Source organism: Pelodiscus sinensis, chromosome 17, assembly GCF_049634645.1.
Source record: "Pelodiscus sinensis isolate JC-2024 chromosome 17, ASM4963464v1, whole genome shotgun sequence".
Taxonomy (NCBI): domain Eukaryota; kingdom Metazoa; phylum Chordata; order Testudines; family Trionychidae; genus Pelodiscus; species Pelodiscus sinensis.
In genome coordinates this window covers 1,282,292-1,300,813 of record NC_134727.1, presented here as the reverse complement: position 1 = coordinate 1,300,813, position 18,522 = coordinate 1,282,292, and the positions used below count along the sequence as shown (strand labels likewise).

The 18,522-nt window shown below is 51.8% G+C and overlaps 1 protein-coding gene across 1 annotated transcript; it reads left to right on the top strand.

Annotated features, from left to right (window-relative positions):
- Window positions 1-307: 307 nt before the first annotated feature.
- Window positions 308-4,795, top strand: LOC112545399 (protocadherin gamma-A4-like). The gene has a single exon (XM_075900023.1). It carries the CDS (start codon window positions 2,360-2,362, stop codon window positions 4,793-4,795), a length of 2,436 nt encoding a protein of 811 aa, XP_075756138.1. The 5' UTR covers window positions 308-2,359.
- Window positions 4,796-18,522: the final 13,727 nt, after the last annotated feature.

Sequence of the window (18,522 nt, the reverse complement as noted above, 5' to 3'; positions counted from 1 at the left end):
ATTTCAGAATATCACATTTCTGAAGGCCTTATGTTTTGAAAATTTTAGAACATTGGTTGCCCTCAAAAGTGTGCAATCATGCTCAAAGTGCAGTTGAAGTGGCTAAAGATGCCTACAAAATTGAATACATTTGATCCTATTCACCTCATGGCTCTGTAATTTATTAAATGTAATTTATTTATTATCTCCACATATATAGTATATAACTATGTATATGTGTAGGCTGCTGGTTCTACTTCTGGGGTGTGTCTAGACTACAGAGTTTTGTCAACAAAAGTCCACTTTTGTCGACAAAACTATACCGGCGTCGACACTGCCGCTGAGTTCTGTTGACATAACGTTGACAGAACTCGGCAGTTTTGTCGACGTTGTAAACCTCATTCTATGAGGAATAATGCCTTTTGTCAACAGAGTTCTGTCAACAGAAGGCATTATTGCATCTACACTGTCCTTTGTGTCTACACTGCTATGTCGACAAAGCGGCTTGCTTTGTTGACAGAACTGGATGTAGTCTAGATGCTCTTTGTTGACAGAAGCTTTGTCGACAGTATCTGTCAACAAAACTTCTGTCGCCAAAGCCTGTAGTCTAGACGTACCCATTGAGAGAGAGAGAGAGAGAGAGAGAGAGAATGAGAATCATAGAATCCTAGAATACGAGAAGTGGAAGGGACATGGAGAGGATATCAAGCTCAGTCCCCTGCACTCATGGAAGGACCAGTCATCACCTAGCGCCTAGACGACCTCTGACAGATGTTTGTCTAACCAGCTCTTAAAAATCTCCAATGATGGAGATTCCAAAACCTCCATAGGCAATTTATTCCAGTGCGTAACCCCTCTGTTTTTCCTAATGTCCAACATCCACTTCCCTTGCTGCAATTTTAGCTCATTGCTTCGTGCCCTGTCATCAGAGGTTAAGGAGAATATTTTACTCCCTCCTCCTTGTAACACTATTTTGGGTACCTGAAACCTGAAAGCTGTTATGTCTCTTCTCAGTCTTCTCTTTTGTAAACTAAACAAACCCAGTTATTTCAGTCTTCTCTCACAGGTCACATTTTCTAGACCTCTGATAATTTTTGTTGCTATTTTCTGGACCTTCTCCAATTTGTCCACATCTTTCCTGAAATATGATGCCCAGAACTGGACACAGTACTCCTTTTGACGCCTCATCAGAACAGATTAGAGTAGAAGAATTACTTTTTGTGTCTTGCTCATGACACTCCCGTTAAAAATAAAATAAAACTAAAAAACAGTGGTCCTTCAGCGCCTTAAAGACCAGCAAATAATGTAGATAGTATCATGAGCTTTCGTGGGCACAATCCTCTTCTTCAGATGAATGGAGCAAGGGGTCCAGAGATACAAATAAATAGCAGAAAAAGAGGAAGATTTGGGAATTTTGACAGTGTACCGCAGAAGGTTATTTGCTTTATTTGCACAGTGCCACACTACTGAGTCATATGTAGCTTGTGGTCCACTGTGACCCAATGTGTGTCCCTTCCATATTTTGACTTCATGCATTATTAGAATATGTGTTTCTTTTGCAGTAGTATTATAAAAGGAAATTAAACTAGATATTATAAAGTTGAATGTGAAAACTACCAGAATGGAAATTTACAGAGTAAACTTATTTTATAGTATCTTTGTGACAAAGCTAACTCATAGATAATACTCACAGGTTTCATTTAATCCATTGATTTGGTAATGAATAATATGAATTAAATGACAAATGTGACCTAGTCAAAATATCTGAAATGTGAACAAAACATACAACGCAACGCTACAGATGTAAACGTCAACTACCATGTTACTAAACGAGGATATTAGTGTATAACAACTGCACCGTATTTGAGGGCAATTCTCAAAATCCACTTACATTTAAAGACTACATCTAAACATAACTCCAGAGGAAAAGGGATTTATGTCAAATTCATGTGCAGCCCGATTAAAATTACAAAAATATGATCAGCAAATCTTCACAAGGGATAAAGAGATTCGCCACGAATTTGTGGATTTCCTTTGCATTCATCAGAGCCAGCTGTGCCTAGTGACAGGAACGCGCCTGTTTACAAAGATACGAGTCACGTGTACATACGAATCTACCGAAGTCGCGCCGGAGGCTGCAGTTATTGGTTGAGACACTGAGCGCCGCTGTTCACCAATCAGGGAGAGAAACGCGCTGAGCGATCCGCCCCGCCCGCCGCTCTGCTGCAGAACAAGGAGAGATCAGACGCTCACTGCCCGGTCTCTACGGAGCATTCTCGGCTGATACCGGCTGCAAGTGGCTTCCGATTTCGCACCCGCTGCTTTCGGAAACCTTCGGCAGCCATTCCTGAGGGAGAATCGGCGGCGCTTCCGCCTCAGCATGGGCGCTGCAGATGCACACGGGCGCCGGCGCTGCGAATGGCGACCCCTCTTCTGTTTCATCCTGGTGGCCGTTTGCCAGGAGACTTCCGGGCAGACTCGGTATTTCATCCCGGAGGAAATGGAGAAAGGCTCTTTCGTGGGGGACATCGCGCAGGACCTGGGGCTGGACGCGGAGCAGCTCTCGGAGCGCGGAGTCCGAATCGTTTCCGGAGGTAGGACGCAGTACTTTGCTCTCAATGCGGAGAGCGGCCATTTGATCACCGCGGAGCGCATAGACAGGGAGCGGATCTGCGGCCGGGCGGGGAAGTGTCTGCTGAGCTGTGAGCTCATAGTGGAGGATACAATGAAGCTGTACGGAGTGGAAGTGGAAATCACGGACATTAATGACAACGCCCCCAGCTTCCCGGCAGAAGAGTTACATTTAAAAATCAGTGAAACAGCGGCCCCCGGATCGCGGTTTTCCGTGCATCAGGCAGAGGACCCAGACGTGGGATTAAATTCCATCCAGAGCTACCAGCTCAGCAGCGACGGGCATTTCTCACTGGACCTTCAGACGCGATCGGATGGAGTGAAATATGCGGAAGTGATTCTGGAAAAGTCCCTGGACCGGGAAGAACAAGCCGTTCACACGCTGATCCTCACGGCCACTGATGGGGGAGACCCGGTCAGGTCCGGCACCGCGCAGATCCGCGTTACTGTCCTCGATGCTAATGACAACGCGCCGGTTTTCAGTCAGCCTGTCTACACGGTGAGTGTGTGGGAAAATGTGCCGGCAGGGTCCACGATCCTTACAGTAAAAGCCACCGACCTGGATGAAGGAGTCAACAAAGAGGTGACCTACTCGTTCCTCAAAATCACAGACAAAACTCCCCAGATGTTCCATTTAGATGCTAAAACGGGTGAAATAACACTGGTGGGAAACCTGGACTTCGAGGAATCCGCGTTGTATGAAATCGAGGTGCAAGCCCACGACGTAGGAGGCCTTTTCGACAAATCCAAAGTTGTGATCGAGGTTACCGATGTGAATGACAACGCCCCGGAAATCGCTGTCAGGTCCCTCGTAAGCGCGATCCCCGAGGACGCTCCCCCCGGGACTGTGGTCGCCCTTCTAAACGTCCAGGATCCGGATTCGGGGGAGAACGGGGAGGTCACGTGCTCCATACCCAGCAGCCTCCCCTTCCAGCTGAGACGGTCTCTGGACAAGTACTACAGCCTGGTGACCGAGCGAGCCCTGGACAGGGAGCAGGTGGCCGCCTACAACATCACAGTCACCGCCACGGACAGCGGGACTCCGCCCCTTGCCACCGCCATCACCATCCCGCTCCGGGTCCTGGACACCAACGACAACGCTCCGCTCTTCGGCCAAGCGTCCTACACCGCCTACGTGCCGGAGAACAACCCCAGCGGGGCCTCCGTGTGCTCCGTGAGGGCCACTGACCGCGACTGGGGGGAGAACGCCCGAGTGACTTACTCTCTGCTGGAGGGCGAGGGCCGCGAAGCTCCGCTCTCCTCCGCCGTGTCCATTAACTCGGAGACCGGGGCTGTGTACGCGCTGCGCTCCTTCGACTACGAGCAGCTGCGGGAGCTTCGGTTCCGGGTGCAGGCTCGGGACGGGGGGTCCCCGCCGCTCCGCAGCAATGTCTCCGTCAGGCTCCTGGTGCTGGACCAGAATGACAACAGCCCGCACATCCTGCACCCCGCCTCCCCCAGCGATGGCTCCACGGGAGTGGAGCTGGCCCCTCGCTCCTCCGAGCCGGGCTACCTGGTCACCAAGGTGGTGGCGGTGGATGCGGACTCCGGGCAGAACGCCTGGCTCTCCTACCAGCTGCTGAAGGCCACGGAGCCGGGGCTCTTCTCGGTCGGAGTCCACAGCGGCGAGGTGCGGACAGCGCGCTACTTTGTGGACAGGGACGGCCTGAAGCAGAGCCTGGTGGTGCTGGTGAAGGACAACGGGCAGCCCCCTCTCTCGGCCACCGTCACTGTCACGGTGGCGGTGGCTGACAGCATCCCCGAGCTCCTGTCGGACCTGAGCAGCCTCTCGGCTCCCGCGCAGCCGCAGTCCGGCCTCACCTTGTACCTGGTGATCGCGGTGGCGTCCGTGTCCTGCGTCTTCCTCACCTTCGTCATAGCGCTGGTGGCCCTGCGGCTGCGGCGGTGGCGCGAGTCGCAGCTGTTGGACTCCTCGAGTGGGACTTTCAGCGGAGTTCCCGTCTCGCACTTCGTGGGCATCGATGGGGTCAGAGCGTTTCTCCACTCCTACTCCCAGGAGGCGTCGCTCACCGCGGGCTCCGGGAAGAGCCAGTTCAACTTCCCCCAGTCAAACTATGCAAACACTCTGACCAGCGAGCAGACGTGTGAGGTAAAGGATCCTTTCCTAATGGCCGAGGAGTTAAACGTTAGTAACGCGGATCAGTCCTCAGTTCAGGTGAGCTAATATCTCCTTAAACTTGTGATTTGTGTTTATATGGGTAGGCAGCTGTTAATCTGTAGCTAATTGCTGATCTCATCAATATCCGTGTGTTAGAAAGTGGTGTGTGTGTGTAGGTGAGACAGAGAGATTGAGATTGCTTCTGGTTTATCCTGGATGTTTTTCATTTAGGCTACGCCAAGGGGGAAAGTTGATTTAAGACATGTTAATTACATAGCTCTGTGTGGGAGATTCCCGGGAGCTCCGGCTCCCATCAGCTTCCTTACTCCAGGAGAGGAGCAAGACTACCCGTGCCAATGAGAGTGCTCTCTCAATTCAAATTAGCAGCTGTTCTTTAGACTGGCGAATTCGACCCCCGGAATGTTGACAACCTAAGAACTAGGGGTCATGAATCAAAATTAATATCAGGTTTAAAACAAACAAAAGGAGGTTTTTCTTCACCCAGTGCAGAGTCAACCTGTGGAACTGCTTGGCACAGGATGTTGTGAAGACCAGGATTTTAACAGGGTTCAATAAAGAACTAGATAATTTATGGAGGTTAGGTCCATCAATGGCTATTAGTCAGGATGAGTAGAAAGGGTGTCTCTGGACTCTGTTTTTCAGTCAGAGCCTGGGAATGGGAGACAGGGGAGGGATCACTTGATTCCCTGTTCTATTCATTCCCTCTTGGGCACCTGACATTGGCCCCTGTTGGAAGACAGGACACTGGGCTGGATGGACTTTTGTTCTCACGCAGTCTAGGCGCTCTTATGTTCTTATGTTGACTGTGGCAGGGTCAATGTTCTCCATAGTTCAGACAAACCCTTAGAGCCTTGATAATGCAAACCAGACTCTAGCATGCAATTTGGAATTGCAGTTTTAGCCAATGTAATCCTCAGAGTATCCGGCTGACGTGCATAAATGTATTTTATTTAATAATATATTTGCATTGTGAACCCAGTTAGAGAACAGATTACCTAATTCCTTTTCCAGATATCATGAGTGATCTACTCAAAACTGGATTCTTCCTTTAATCTATGATTCTATATACGTTCCTGTACCTGAGATGAACGTATGTAAGTTTTCTTGAATTTCTGGAAACATGGATCACCATAGAGAACAAGCATGGTAGTGAAGGACAAAATGTTTCAGTGATATCACAGATCTCAATATTAAATTATATTATAAACTAGTGTATTTAACTCCAAATATCATTTCTTGATGTTTCTGTATTGCAAATAATAGATGCTCAAAATGTGTTGACATGAAACTGAACTAGGGGTAGGCAATAATTTGTGAAGGGGGGGATTTCACAAATTTGTGAAGTGATCCCATGTTTCCCAGAAGCAGCAGGACCTCAGCTGGAAGGAGCAAGACCAGGACACTCCTCATGCTGTCCCACTCACAGACAGGAGGTGGGGGAGCACATAAAGTATTTCCCCCCATCCATGACACCTAGAGAGAACCGCCAGATGTTTGAACAGCTGGCAGTTTGCTCTAGTTGCAGCTCAAGCCTTGTGGTAGGAAGAGACTTCATGCTCTCCCCTCCTCCCCCAGTGGTAGGAAGAGACTTCATGCTCTCCCCTCCTCCCCCAGGCCAATCGGGGCCTGGAGGTGGGGGAGAGTGTGAAGTCTTTGCCCTCTGTCCCCACTCTGAAGGGGCATTCCACACCTAGAGGGAAACACCATCTGTTTTAAACAGCTGGTAGTTTCATCTGGTGCCATGCACCCTTGGTGGGGGGAGGAGACTTTGTTCATGCTCCTATCCCCAGGTCTCCATTGGCATGGTGGTGGGGGTGTGGCAAGGCAGCCAGGGGCCGGATCAGCCAGCTTAGCCCAGAGAGGCTGTCCTGCCCACACTTGAACTAAGCTATGTAAATGTTTGATTAAAAAGAAGAAACAATTTCAATGTTCTTTTCTTAAAGGTTTTTTCCCAGTAATGTTATTTTGCCTTATATTTGAGCCTTGAGAATTTGAGAGGAATTGATGAGGTGACACCAATGTGTTTTACTATATTGTGGTTAGCAGTAATGGTTAATTCTCCTGCTCTACAATCTAACTTTTGTTTTGTTAAAGTACTAGAAAATGTTTCCACAGCACATTTTTAAAACAGTCAAAGAGAGCAAGAAACAATCATTTGCACAAAAAGGAAGTGACTGCCTAGGAAGGAGTAGTGCAGAAAGGAATTTGGCTTGAGAATCACAGTGGATCACAAGCTAATTATCAATCAGCAGTGTAACATGCTGGTAAGAAAGGGAACAGCATTCTGAAGGTGTAAGTGGAAGTGCGACAAGAAATATACTAGAAGTAATTTTTACATTACTTTGTAGTGATTGGGCTTCAACTGGAATTTTGTGTCCAGTTCTGGAGGCCACATTTTTTTTAAAAAATGTACAAATTAAAGGAAGACCAGATAGGAGCAATAACATTTCTTGAACATGTAGAGGACACACCCTATGAGGGAAAGTTGTAATAAAAAAAAAACCCTGAGTTTCTCTAGTCTGGAGAAGAGAAAGCTGAGAAGGGACTTGATAAAAATTTTCAATATATACAAGATTATTACCAGGAAGAGAGTGAATAATTGTTCCTCTTAACCTCCATAAGCCAGGGCCCTAAATTGCAACAAGTGAGGTTTAGGTTGGACATCAGGAAAAACTTCCTAACAGAGTGGTTAAGCACTGGGATAAATTGCTGAGGGAGGTTGTGGAATGTCTGTAACTGGAGAATTTTATGATCAGGTTAGACAAACATCTCTCAGGGATGGTCTAGAGCCTTCCTGTGGGGGACTGGACTGGAGGACCCCTGGCGCCCCTTCCTGTTCTATGTTCCTATGAAATGTATGAAAGGGTAACCTAAGAATATTTGTCTTTGTTTCTTAGAAACAAGATATGTGCTTTGAATCAGCAGATTTCCTAGAGGGAAAGATAACTTTAAAAGGAAAGTAAGAGCTAAAAGAGAAACATAGTTTTACTCAGTTGTTCAAAGTATTTTCAACCCGCTGTAGTTCGTGCTGTCCTTGGTTTAAACCTGATTCTGTGAAACGCTTTAGCATCCTTAGAATCTTTAAGGATATTTGGAATCTCTCCCCCGGCTGTGATCGTTCCATGGACGTTTCTGTCAACGACAGAACTCATTGTATGTGATAATTGGAGAGACAGAGAGAGACACATGCACACAAACACAAGAATGAGAATAGAACTACCCATACATGTATACACCGCTATAACTATCCATTTCCATTTGGGCTCACGCTGGGAAACGCAGCCCTGTCAGCTTCTCGCAGTGCTTTTCCTAGGCCGCATGTCTTGCGCTACGTGCACAATAGGAGGAGAACACAAAACAAAACCAGCAAACCCCCACGATTGTCGCTAAGCTGCGCCGGCGCCGTGCTGCGACCGCTGCTGCTGCAGTTCTGGGCTGATGCTCCGAGTGCCGCTGTTGGCCAATGCGGAGCCGGCGCTGCAGCCGGGATCCACTGGCGGCTCCTGCCTGCGCTTGCTCCGTCACACGGCGCCGGGCGGGGCGGGGAGAAAGCAGCGGAGGGACCTGCCCAAGGCGTCCGGCAAGAGGGAGCCGCCGCGGAGCGCTCTGCCCCATAGCAAACCCCCGGCTCGGTTTGCGCTACGTGAGCGCGCCTCTCGGCACCGGGCGGGGGGCGCCGCATGAATGGGAACGGAGAAGGCAGCAAGGACGGGGCGAATCTGACAGCGACCGGGATGGAGACCAGGCGCCGGGCGGCCCCACGGCAAGTACTGCTCCTCGCCTGCTTCTTCCCTTTGTTCTGCCGCGCGGCCCCGGAGCAGACTCGCTACTCGATCCCCGAGGAAATGGCCAAAGGCTCCCTCGTGGGGAACCTCGCCCAGGATCTGGGGCTGGAGCTGAGGGAGCTGCCGCTGCGGAAGCTCCGTGTCAGTTCGGAACAGCAGCACTTCAGTGTGAATGGGGAGAACGGGGACTTGTCTGTGAATGGCCGCATAGACCGGGAGGAGATCTGCGGGGAGACTCCGCTTTGTGTGCTGACGCTGGAAACGGTGGTGGAAAACCCTCTGAACGTTTTCCATGTGACTGTAGCGATCCAGGACATTAATGATAACGCCCCGCGGTTCATCAAGAGTAGCGCTGACCTAGCAATCAATGAGTTAGCCCTGCCGGGTGCGCGATTTCCGCTACCGCGAGCGCGAGACACAGATACGGGGGTGAATTCGGTGCAGATCTACCGGCTCAGCGGGGACCCGCATTTCTCCCTGTCTGTGAAGGAGAGCCCGGATGGAAACAAATACCCAGAGTTAGTGCTGGAAAAGGCTTTGGATCGGGAAACGCAGCAGTCCCATCGGTTGGTCCTGACGGCCGTGGATGGCGGGCAGCCGGTCAGAACCGGGACGGCTCAGATTAGGGTCAATGTCACTGACGCCAATGACAATGCCCCCGAATTTTCCGAGGAGATTTACAGAGTGAGCGTGAGGGAGAACGTGCCGAAGGGCTCCCTGGTGCTTGAGGTGAAAGCCACGGACAAGGATGAAGGGCTAAATGCCCAGATCACGTACTCCTTCGGCAACACTCCGGAAAACGCTCGTGCGGCGTTTCATTTAGACCCTGAGAACGGAAGAATCACAGCGGCAGAGAATTTAGATTTTGAAGACGCAAAGACCCACGTGCTGGAAGTAGAAGCCAGCGATTCGGGTGGACAAATTGCTCACTGCAAAATTCAAATAGACATTCTTGATGAGAACGACAACGCCCCCGAATTGACTTTTACCTCCGTGTCCAGCCAAATACCGGAAAACTCAGAGCCCGGGACCGTGATCGCGCTGATCAAAGCCCACGACAGAGATACCAGGGAGAACGGAGACGTCGCGTGTTTCATCCAACAGAGTCTGCCATTCACTATAGTGTCCTCCTCCCTCAACTACTATAAAATAATCACGGAATCTTCTCTGGACAGGGAGCGGGCCCCGGAGTACAACATCACAATCACGGCCACAGACAAGGGCTCCCCCCCGCTCTCCACCCAGAAAACCATCCTCTTGCAGATCTCGGATGTCAATGACAACGCCCCTGTCTTCGAGAAACCTTCCTACAGCGCCTACGTGCCCGAGAACAACCCCTCGGGGGCCTCCATTTTGAGCGTCAAAGCCTCAGACCGGGATCTGGACGGCAACGCCCGGGTCACTTACTCGATTCTGCGCAGCAGCATCCAGGAGCTGCCTGTCTCCTCCTATGTGTCCATCAACTCCCAGACTGGAGCGCTGTACGCGCAGCGCTCCTTCGACTACGAGCAGTTCCGGGCGTTCGAGCTGCAAGTGAAGGCCGAAGACGGCGGGTCGCCGCCTCTCAGCAGCAACGTCACCATCAGCGTGTTTATCCTGGATCGGAACGACAACGCCCCTCGCATCCTGTATCCCTCGCTCGGGCCCGAGGGCTCGGCCGTCTTCGAGATGGTCCCTCGCTCTGCCGAGGCGGGTTATCTGGTGACGAAGGTGGTGGCGGTGGATGCGGACTCGGGACACAACGCCTGGCTCTCCTACCATGTGCTGCAGGCCACGGAGCCGGCGCTCTTCCGGATGGGGCTGCACAGCGGGGAGATCCGGACCGCGCGCGCCTTTGCGGACAGAGATGCGGTGAAGCACCGGCTGGTCGCCCTGGTGAAGGACAACGGGCAGCCGCCTCTCTCCGCCACCGTGACTCTGAGCCTGGTGTTCGCCGAGAACTTCCAAGAGGCTCTTCCGGAAATGAGCGACCGGTCGGCTGAGTCGGCGCCGCAATCTGATTTGCAGTTCTACTTGGTGTTGGCCTTGGCCTTGGTCTCGTTTCTCTTCCTCCTGACGGTGACACTGGCCATTGCGATGAGATTGCGGCGGTCAGGAAATCCCCAGTTACTTCAGTGTTTTGGTCCTGAGCCTTATTCCAAGACGGGCTCCATGTTCCCACCAAGCTATGAAGATGGGACTTTGCCTTATTCCTACCAGCTGTGTTTGTCCTCGGATGCCGGGAAGAAGGAATTTACTTTCCTGAAATCCAGCGTGCCGAGGGGCGGGAATATTCTGTGCGGTGACAGCTCTGGGAAGGTGTTTGCGGGCGATGGATCTGACAGTTTACATGATGAGATGGAGACCGTTGGGGAGGTGAGTTTCTATGTTCATGTTTTGTGATGTAGTTATGAAGAATAGGCTGCCCTATTTTAGTGCTGTCTTATGGCATATTTACACAACAACATAATTTTGCAATAACTAGCTATTATTTTGAAGTAACAGCCTGCTGCATAGACGTATTATTTTAAAAATAATGTTGAAATATTGTCTAGCTGGAGGTATGTCTACACTGCATGCTTATTTTGAAAGAAACTATTCCAGAATAGTTGGATATATCTAGACTATAAGCTTCTTTCAAAAGAGAGCCTCTTGACAGCAACCAGTATTATTGAAAAAGAGAGCTGGTTTTTCGAAAGAGAGCACCCAGGCAGTCTGGATGCTCTCTTTCAAAAAAGCTCTGTTTGCATTCAATAATGCCTTTTTTTGAAAGAGGATTTTCGAAAAAAGGCATTATTCCTCCTAAAATGAGATTCTCAATTATCAAAAAAACTGCTGCATTCTTTTGATTTCATTTTGAAAGACCACAGCAGCAGTCTAGATGCAGGTGAAGTTTTTTCGAAAAAAGGCCATTTTAAAAAAAATCCTTGTAGTCTAGACACACTCGTTATTTTGAAAGAACTTATTTCCCAATAGCAGGGAATCCTCAAAATTAGTCTAAGGCAGTCTTCCATAGTGTAGATGTGCAATCTCAATTTATAGCCTCAGGAAGCACTTGGGAAGAATAATTTAAAATGGCCCTAATGAGAGGCTATTTCAAAATAGCAGCAGTGCAGCGTCTACCCACACCTTATTTTGAAATATCTATTTCAGAATAAAGGCTCATCTAGACTACGCCGAAGTGCCGAAAGCAGATATAAAAATTCTGTGAAAATGTACATATCTTCTGATCTCACTAATTTGGACATGTCTTTTTCAGTGAACTTCCCCCCCTTGTTGAAAAGCTACGTAAACCTCATTTTTTGAGAAAAAGCGGATTTTCAAAAAAGGGGGGGATTCGCCAAAAAAGCCCAGTCCAAACTACTTTCACAGAATTTGCATATCCTCTTTTGGCACTTCGGCATAGTCTAGATGACCCCTAAGTGTTATTCCTCATAGAATGAGGTTTATAGATTTTGGAATAAGCTGTCCCTTATTTTGAAAGTTGAAGGGAGAGCGGTCTCTGATGTCCTGCAGTGTGGACAGCACCAAAAGTCAAGTTAAGGTACTTAAACTTAAACTGCACAATTAACATGGCTCTTGTGATGTAGTGGGGGGTACCTTGTGTGACGTAGTGGGGGTACCTGGCTGGTTTCTATGCTGCTGGCTCTGGGGGAACCCCCACTGGCTGCCGTGGGTACCACGACCCAGCAAAACAGGATGAGTCACTATGCAAACCAGTGGCCAGACACCCCCCATGGAGAGGAACAAAGGAAGGGGGAATGCTGCCTTGGCTTGGGGGCAGGGCTGGAAGTTAGTGAGTTGGTTGCTGGCTGTCGGAGGGCATGGAGGAGAGCCTAGGGGAAGGGGCTGGAGTTTAGGGGCCCAGTCTCCCCCATCTCAAGGGGGCCTGAGGCATCCTAGCCCAGTTCCTGTGACCAGACTACATCTGTGCTGCGCTGTGCTGGAGGAGCAATAAACCACCCTCAATTCCACTGGCTGGTGCAGTCTGTTTGTGCCATTTCGGGGTGCAGGAGACGGGGAACCCCCAACGCGCCGTCACACTGGTGTCAGGGGTGGGATGCACTGCACCCCGTGGATGGAGCTTCCAGCGGCAAGCGACAAGGCGCAGTAGAAGCAAGAGCCCTGGAGCCAGGCGTGCTGGAGACAGAGCGAAGCGGTTCCTGGGAATCGTGGGGCGCTGCAGCACTAGACTGGTGAGTCTGCACCGAGGGGCCCAGCGGGCAGATGGCCTACGCCCAACTCTTGAAGGCAGAGCTGGTGGGGCTGTGCAGAGAGAGGGGCTTGCCTGTGCAGAAAGCAACCAAGGCCCAGCTGATTGCTCAGCTAGAAGAGAACGACCAGCCACAGGGCCAGGATCTTGTCCCCAGGGGAAGCAGCCAGACCCCCCCTGAGAGTGTGTCAGGCTCAGAGAGGGGGAGGAGCGCTGGAACCCACAGGAGAGATGAGACAGCTTCCCCCAGGAGGCCTGCAAGCTGCAGCCCATCTAGGGCAGGGGCCAGCCAAGCAGAGCTGCGGCGGCTGGAGATCCAGCTGCGGATCAAGGAATTGGAAGTAGAGGACCGAGAAAGGGATCGCCAAGATCGAGAGAGGCAGCGGCAGCATGAGCTGGCCATGGCAGAGCGGAGAACCGGCGGGGCACCGGCTGCGCCAAGTGCGGATGGGCCCCAGGGTCCCAGGACTGCCAGATGCTTGGAGAGGCCCGTGGTGGCCCAATTGAAGGACATGGGTGACATAGACGGGTTCCTCAGTGCCTTTGAGAGGGCCTGTGGACTGCAACGGGTTCCCCCAGCTGACTGGCTGCAGGAGCTCATCCCCGCACTGAGCCAGGAGGCGGCCGGAGTGCTCAGTCAGCTGGAGGACCTACAGCCCGGGGATTACAACCGAGTCAAGGAGGCCCTGCTGCACAAGTTCGGGCTGACCCCCGAGATGTACAGGAAGAAGTTCCGGGGGGTACAGAAAGGGCCACGGGAGACCTATGTGGATCTGGTCTCCCGCCTGGCGCAATACTGCCGCAAGTGGGTGTCTGGAGTCGGAGCCCAGACTGCAGAGGAGCTGCTCAAGCTGGTCATGATGGAGCAGTTCTATGCAGCGTGCCCACCCAAACTGAGGCTGTGGCTCAAGGACCGGAGACCAGAGAACCCCCAGGAGGCCGGGAGACTGGCGGATGAGTTCACGGAGAGCCGGTCCGGGTGTGAACGGGAGTCCCGGAGAGAAAGGGAACCGCGCAGAGACCGGATCTCGGCTGAGCGACGGAGGGAGTCAACTACGGGGCGAGACCAAGGAACAGGTCGTCTGCGCCCCAGAGAACCAGCCAGGGCCTGGACAGAGACAGCCCAAAGCCTAACTTGCCAGCGCTGTGGGCAAAAAGGCCACAAGAGGGCTCAGTGCACCAGGTCCCAGGACCGGGGACTTTCCAGGGTTAACTGGCTGGGGCGGGAGGAAGGGCAGGCTGCCCCAGAGGCAGGGGCTGGCAGGCAAACCTCAGCTCAGAGAGAGGGGAAGGATGCTCAGTGCACCTCCCCTGGGAGGTCTGATTCTCAGGAGGCGGATTTCTCCGTGTACCGGATGGGGGCAGGACGGCCCCTGCGGAGCGAGTGCCTCATACCCCTGGAGGTGGATGGTAGGAAGGTGACGGGCTTCTGGGACACGGGGGCGGAGGTGACTCTGGCCCGATCCGACATAGTGGCCCCGGAGCGGATACTACCCCACGCGCAGCTGACCCTGAAGGGCATAGACGGGTCCCCGTTTAAGGTGCCTGTAGCCAGGGTGCATCTGAAATGGGGGGCCAAGGAGGGCCTCAAGGAAGTGGGGGTGCACCCGCACTTGCCCACCGAGGTGCTGATGGGGAACGACCTAGAGGAGTGGCCCCATGAATCCCAGCGGGCTCTAGTCACTACCCGGAGCCAGAGCCAGCGGGGGGCTGACAACGTGGGTCCAGGGAAGGACTCCTGGCAGCGTCCTCAGGGTCCCATCCCAGTGGACACGGGGTCCCGCCAGGCTGGGACTCCGGACCTAGGCAGAGGTGGGGGACAGGTCCCGATCCCTGCCTCAGCAGCTGAATTCCAGGCTGAGGTGCAGGCAGACCCCTCCTTGCAGAGGCTGAGGGACCAGGCTGGCCTCCGTGCAGCTCAGCCCCGGGGGAGAGGTGGCCAGGAGAGATTCCTGCGGGAGCGTGGGCTCCTGTTCCGTGAGCGTGGGCTCCTGTTCCGTGAGTGGCTCCCCCCCAGGAAGGCGAGGGCATGGAGGGTAGAGCGGCAGCTGGTCGTCCCCCGAAAGTATCGCCTCAAGCTGCTGTATTTGGCCCACGATTCCCCCGTTGGGGGCCACCGGGGGATCCGGAGCACCCAGCTGAAGCTGCTCCAGCACTTCTATTGGCCGGGAATCTTTACAGCCGTGCAGCGGTACTGCCGGTCCTGTGACTCCTGCCAGAGGGGCGGGAAGGCCCAAGACAGGAGGAAAGCGGCTTGGGGGTCTCTACCCCAGATAGACCCTCTGGGCTGGCTGAGAGAGTTATGGGAGGGGAAGTCCTCCCTGGATGGAGCATCGGGGGTGGAAGCCGCCCTGGCTGTCCAGAGAAGGCTCGCTGGGCTCATGGCCCCGGCCCGAGAAACCCCGGCCAGAGATCAAGGCCAGCGGAAGGGTGGGTGTGACCCCCGAGGACAGGCCTGCGCCAGTCGCCCTGGAGCGGGGCGGCGAGTGGACAGAGGGAAGCCAATTCATGTGGGGCCTCGCCACGGCCGGCCCGAGTCAAGGGGAGCACCCATGTCCCCAGGGCGGGTTCCCACGCAGAGGACCCGAACTTCCCCAGGTCACGAGCGGAGTGACCCTGCTCAGTTCGCTCTCGGAGGGGGGAGAACTGTGACGTAGTGGGGGTACCTGGCTGGTTTCTATGCTGCTGGCTCTGGGGGAACCCCCACTGGCTGCCGTGGGTACCACGACCCAGCAAAACAGGATGAGTCACTATGCAAACCAGTGGCCAGACACCCCCCATGGAGAGGAACAAAGGAAGGGGGAATGCTGCCTTGGCTTGGGGGCAGGGCTGGAAGTTAGTGAGTTGGTTGCTGGCTGTCGGAGGGCATGGAGGAGAGCCTAGGGGAAGGGGCTGGAGTTTAGGGGCCCAGTCTCCCCCATCTCAAGGGGGCCTGAGGCATCCTAGCCCAGTTCCTGTGACCAGACTACATCTGTGCTGCGCTGTGCTGGAGGAGCAATAAACCACCCTCAATTCCACTGGCTGGTGCAGTCTGTTTGTGCCATTTCGGGGTGCAGGAGACGGGGAACCCCCAACGCGCCGTCACACCTTGCTGGTTGCTATGCTGGGCAGTGGGCTGCAGGTGACCTCCACTGTCTGCTGTCTGTAACACGGCCCAGGGCAGGGGATGAGTCATTATGCAAGGGGGCTCCGCACCTGTCCGACCAGTTATCTACCAGGGAGTGGAACAATGGGAAGAAAGCAGAGTGGAGCCCTGGCTGGGAGGCAGGGCTGGAAGAGAGTGGTAGTTTCAGTCTGGGAAGCAGGGGGGAGGAGGGCTGGGATTGTAGGGCCCAGCCACCCCCATCTTAAGGGGGGGCACTGAGGCCTCCTAGCCCCAGTTCCTGTAACCAGATTACATCTGTGCTGTGCTGTATCATGGAGAACCAATAAACTCCCTCTATTCTACTGGCTGGTGGAGTCTGTTCGTGCCACTACGGGGGGTGCAGGAGGCGGGGAAACCCCATCGCACCGTCACAGCTGTCCATTTCCTTATCTGCAAATCCCTGTGCCCTTTTTAAAACACTGCCCCTCTGGCATTTGAAAGGGTTTAAAGTAAATGAGTGCATTCTCCAGTGATGTTATGAACTATTCACCAATAAGATGTGCTTCTGCTAACGACAGAGAAAACAGGACACCTATTATTTGCTGTATGTTATTATGCTTTAATACTCTTTATAGTGCATCTTTTGAACTCCGTTATTTGTTAAAAATGCCAAAAGTCAAAGTGGTTTTAATCACAAATATAGAAAATTAACTTATTGGTTAAACAATATCTTGCTGCTTTCATGTGACTTTTATAACATGATATTGGGATTTGGAGTCATATAAAGTTTTAGAAGACTTTGTTATTCATCTATGGGAGACTAGTGAAGAAATTTTGCAGGCCAGATTAAATAAGGGATGATAAAATCTTAACATATTATCATAATGTATTCTGGTTATGGCTCATCATTTACATGGTGGAAGGTGTTTCACAAATATCTTAGTGTTTAAATATTATAGGGCTATTTTTCTATCTTATCCTGCACTTGTCAGGCCAAGTTCTCTTAGCAACTATGAATTCAAATATTCAGGGGACCATTGTGATTGATAAATAGTCATTAAATATTATTTTAAACCTTTTTATACATACAGCTGGGATGTGTGTGTGGGAGGGCGGGCCTTTCTGCACTTTCCAGGGCTAGGAGCAAGTGCTGGGTCCAATGGGAATGTTAAACTCCTCCTGTGAAATAGAGTAGATCTCTTTATAATCATTCAAGCTCTAGACTTATGGCATCCAACCAGTTCTGAAGCAGTAGCTGCTTTAGTTGAGTGTGGCTAGTTTGCGATCGCAGAAGCCACTATAAGGTATGTCTATATTACAGAGATGATGGAAGCAACCAGTGTTGATCTTCCAGGATTTGAATTAGTGGGTCTAGTGAAGACAGGCCTTTTGATCTGAGAGGGGCACTCAGGTCAATGCCGGTAGTCCTGCTTCCATAAGGAGTAAGAGAAGTCGAAGGGAGAGTATTTGCCCTTTGACTTCCTGCAGTGTGAAAAGTGCCAAAAGTTGAGTTGAAGTATTTCAACTTCAAGTAGGCAATTAATGTAGTTGAAGTTGAGTATCTTAATTCATCCTTATCCTGTGGCGTAGACATACCCATAAGGGCTACTGCTATAGCGAACTAGCCACACTCAACCAGCCAAATAGCCACATTGTTCAAGCCAACTAGCTACGCCTGTATAGCCACATGTGGCTAGTGGCTAGCATGTTGGATACCAGGGCTCTAGAGTTATGCATCCAAGTGCCCTGGATATGACTGGATATTAGCTACCAGGAAGGCAATTCAAATATTTCAAGGTAAGGGAAGCACATAGTCCCTAACTTCCCCAGAAAGTTTATAGGTCAAAAATTCAGGTTGTTTGAAGCGTCTTAGTGGAGTGCAGCAGTGGCCAGAGTGCAGCGAAATGGTCAGATATGCCTGTGGAATTACTCAATCATGTGATTTGATTAATCCTAGAGCTCTGTTGATTATCACACTGATATCCGCTCCCCACCACATATCTGGCATGTCTGCATATGTGTCTGTCGCCTGTGTACATACTTGGACTCGTGTACTCTTTCATATTTTCAGTTTATGTACTTTCCGCTTGTGACAGCATTTCCCAGAAAGCTGACAGCTTCTTACTGTACTGGATACTATAAAACGGAATGGCAAGTTATATTTGTGACGTAGTGGGGGTACCTGGCTGGTTTCTATGCTGCTGGCTCTGGGGGAACCCCCACTGGCTGCCGTGGGTACCACGACCCAGCAAAACAGGATGAGTCACTATGCAAACCAGTGGCCAGACACCCCCCATGGAGAGGAACAAAGGAAGGTGGATGCTGCCTTGGCTGGGGGGCAGGGCTGGAAGTTAGTGAGTTGGTTGGTGGCTGTCTGTGAGGATGGAGGAGACAGCCTAGGGAGAGGAGCTGGAGTTTAGGGGCCCAGCCTCCCCCATCTCAAGGGGGCCTGAGGCATCCTAGCCCAGTTCCTGTAACCAGATTACATCTGTGCTGCGCTGTGCTGGAGGAGCAATAAACCACCCTCAATTCCACTGGCTGGTGCAGTCTGTTTGTGCCATTTCGGGGTGCAGGAGACGGGGAACCCCCAACGCGCCGTCACAATATTATTCAAGTTTTGTATCAGCATTTTGACAGACCCCACCCATAGATAGAAATAAAGGAGTGATGTGTCATCGGTTGCGCTGATAACGACTATAGTAAGTGAATG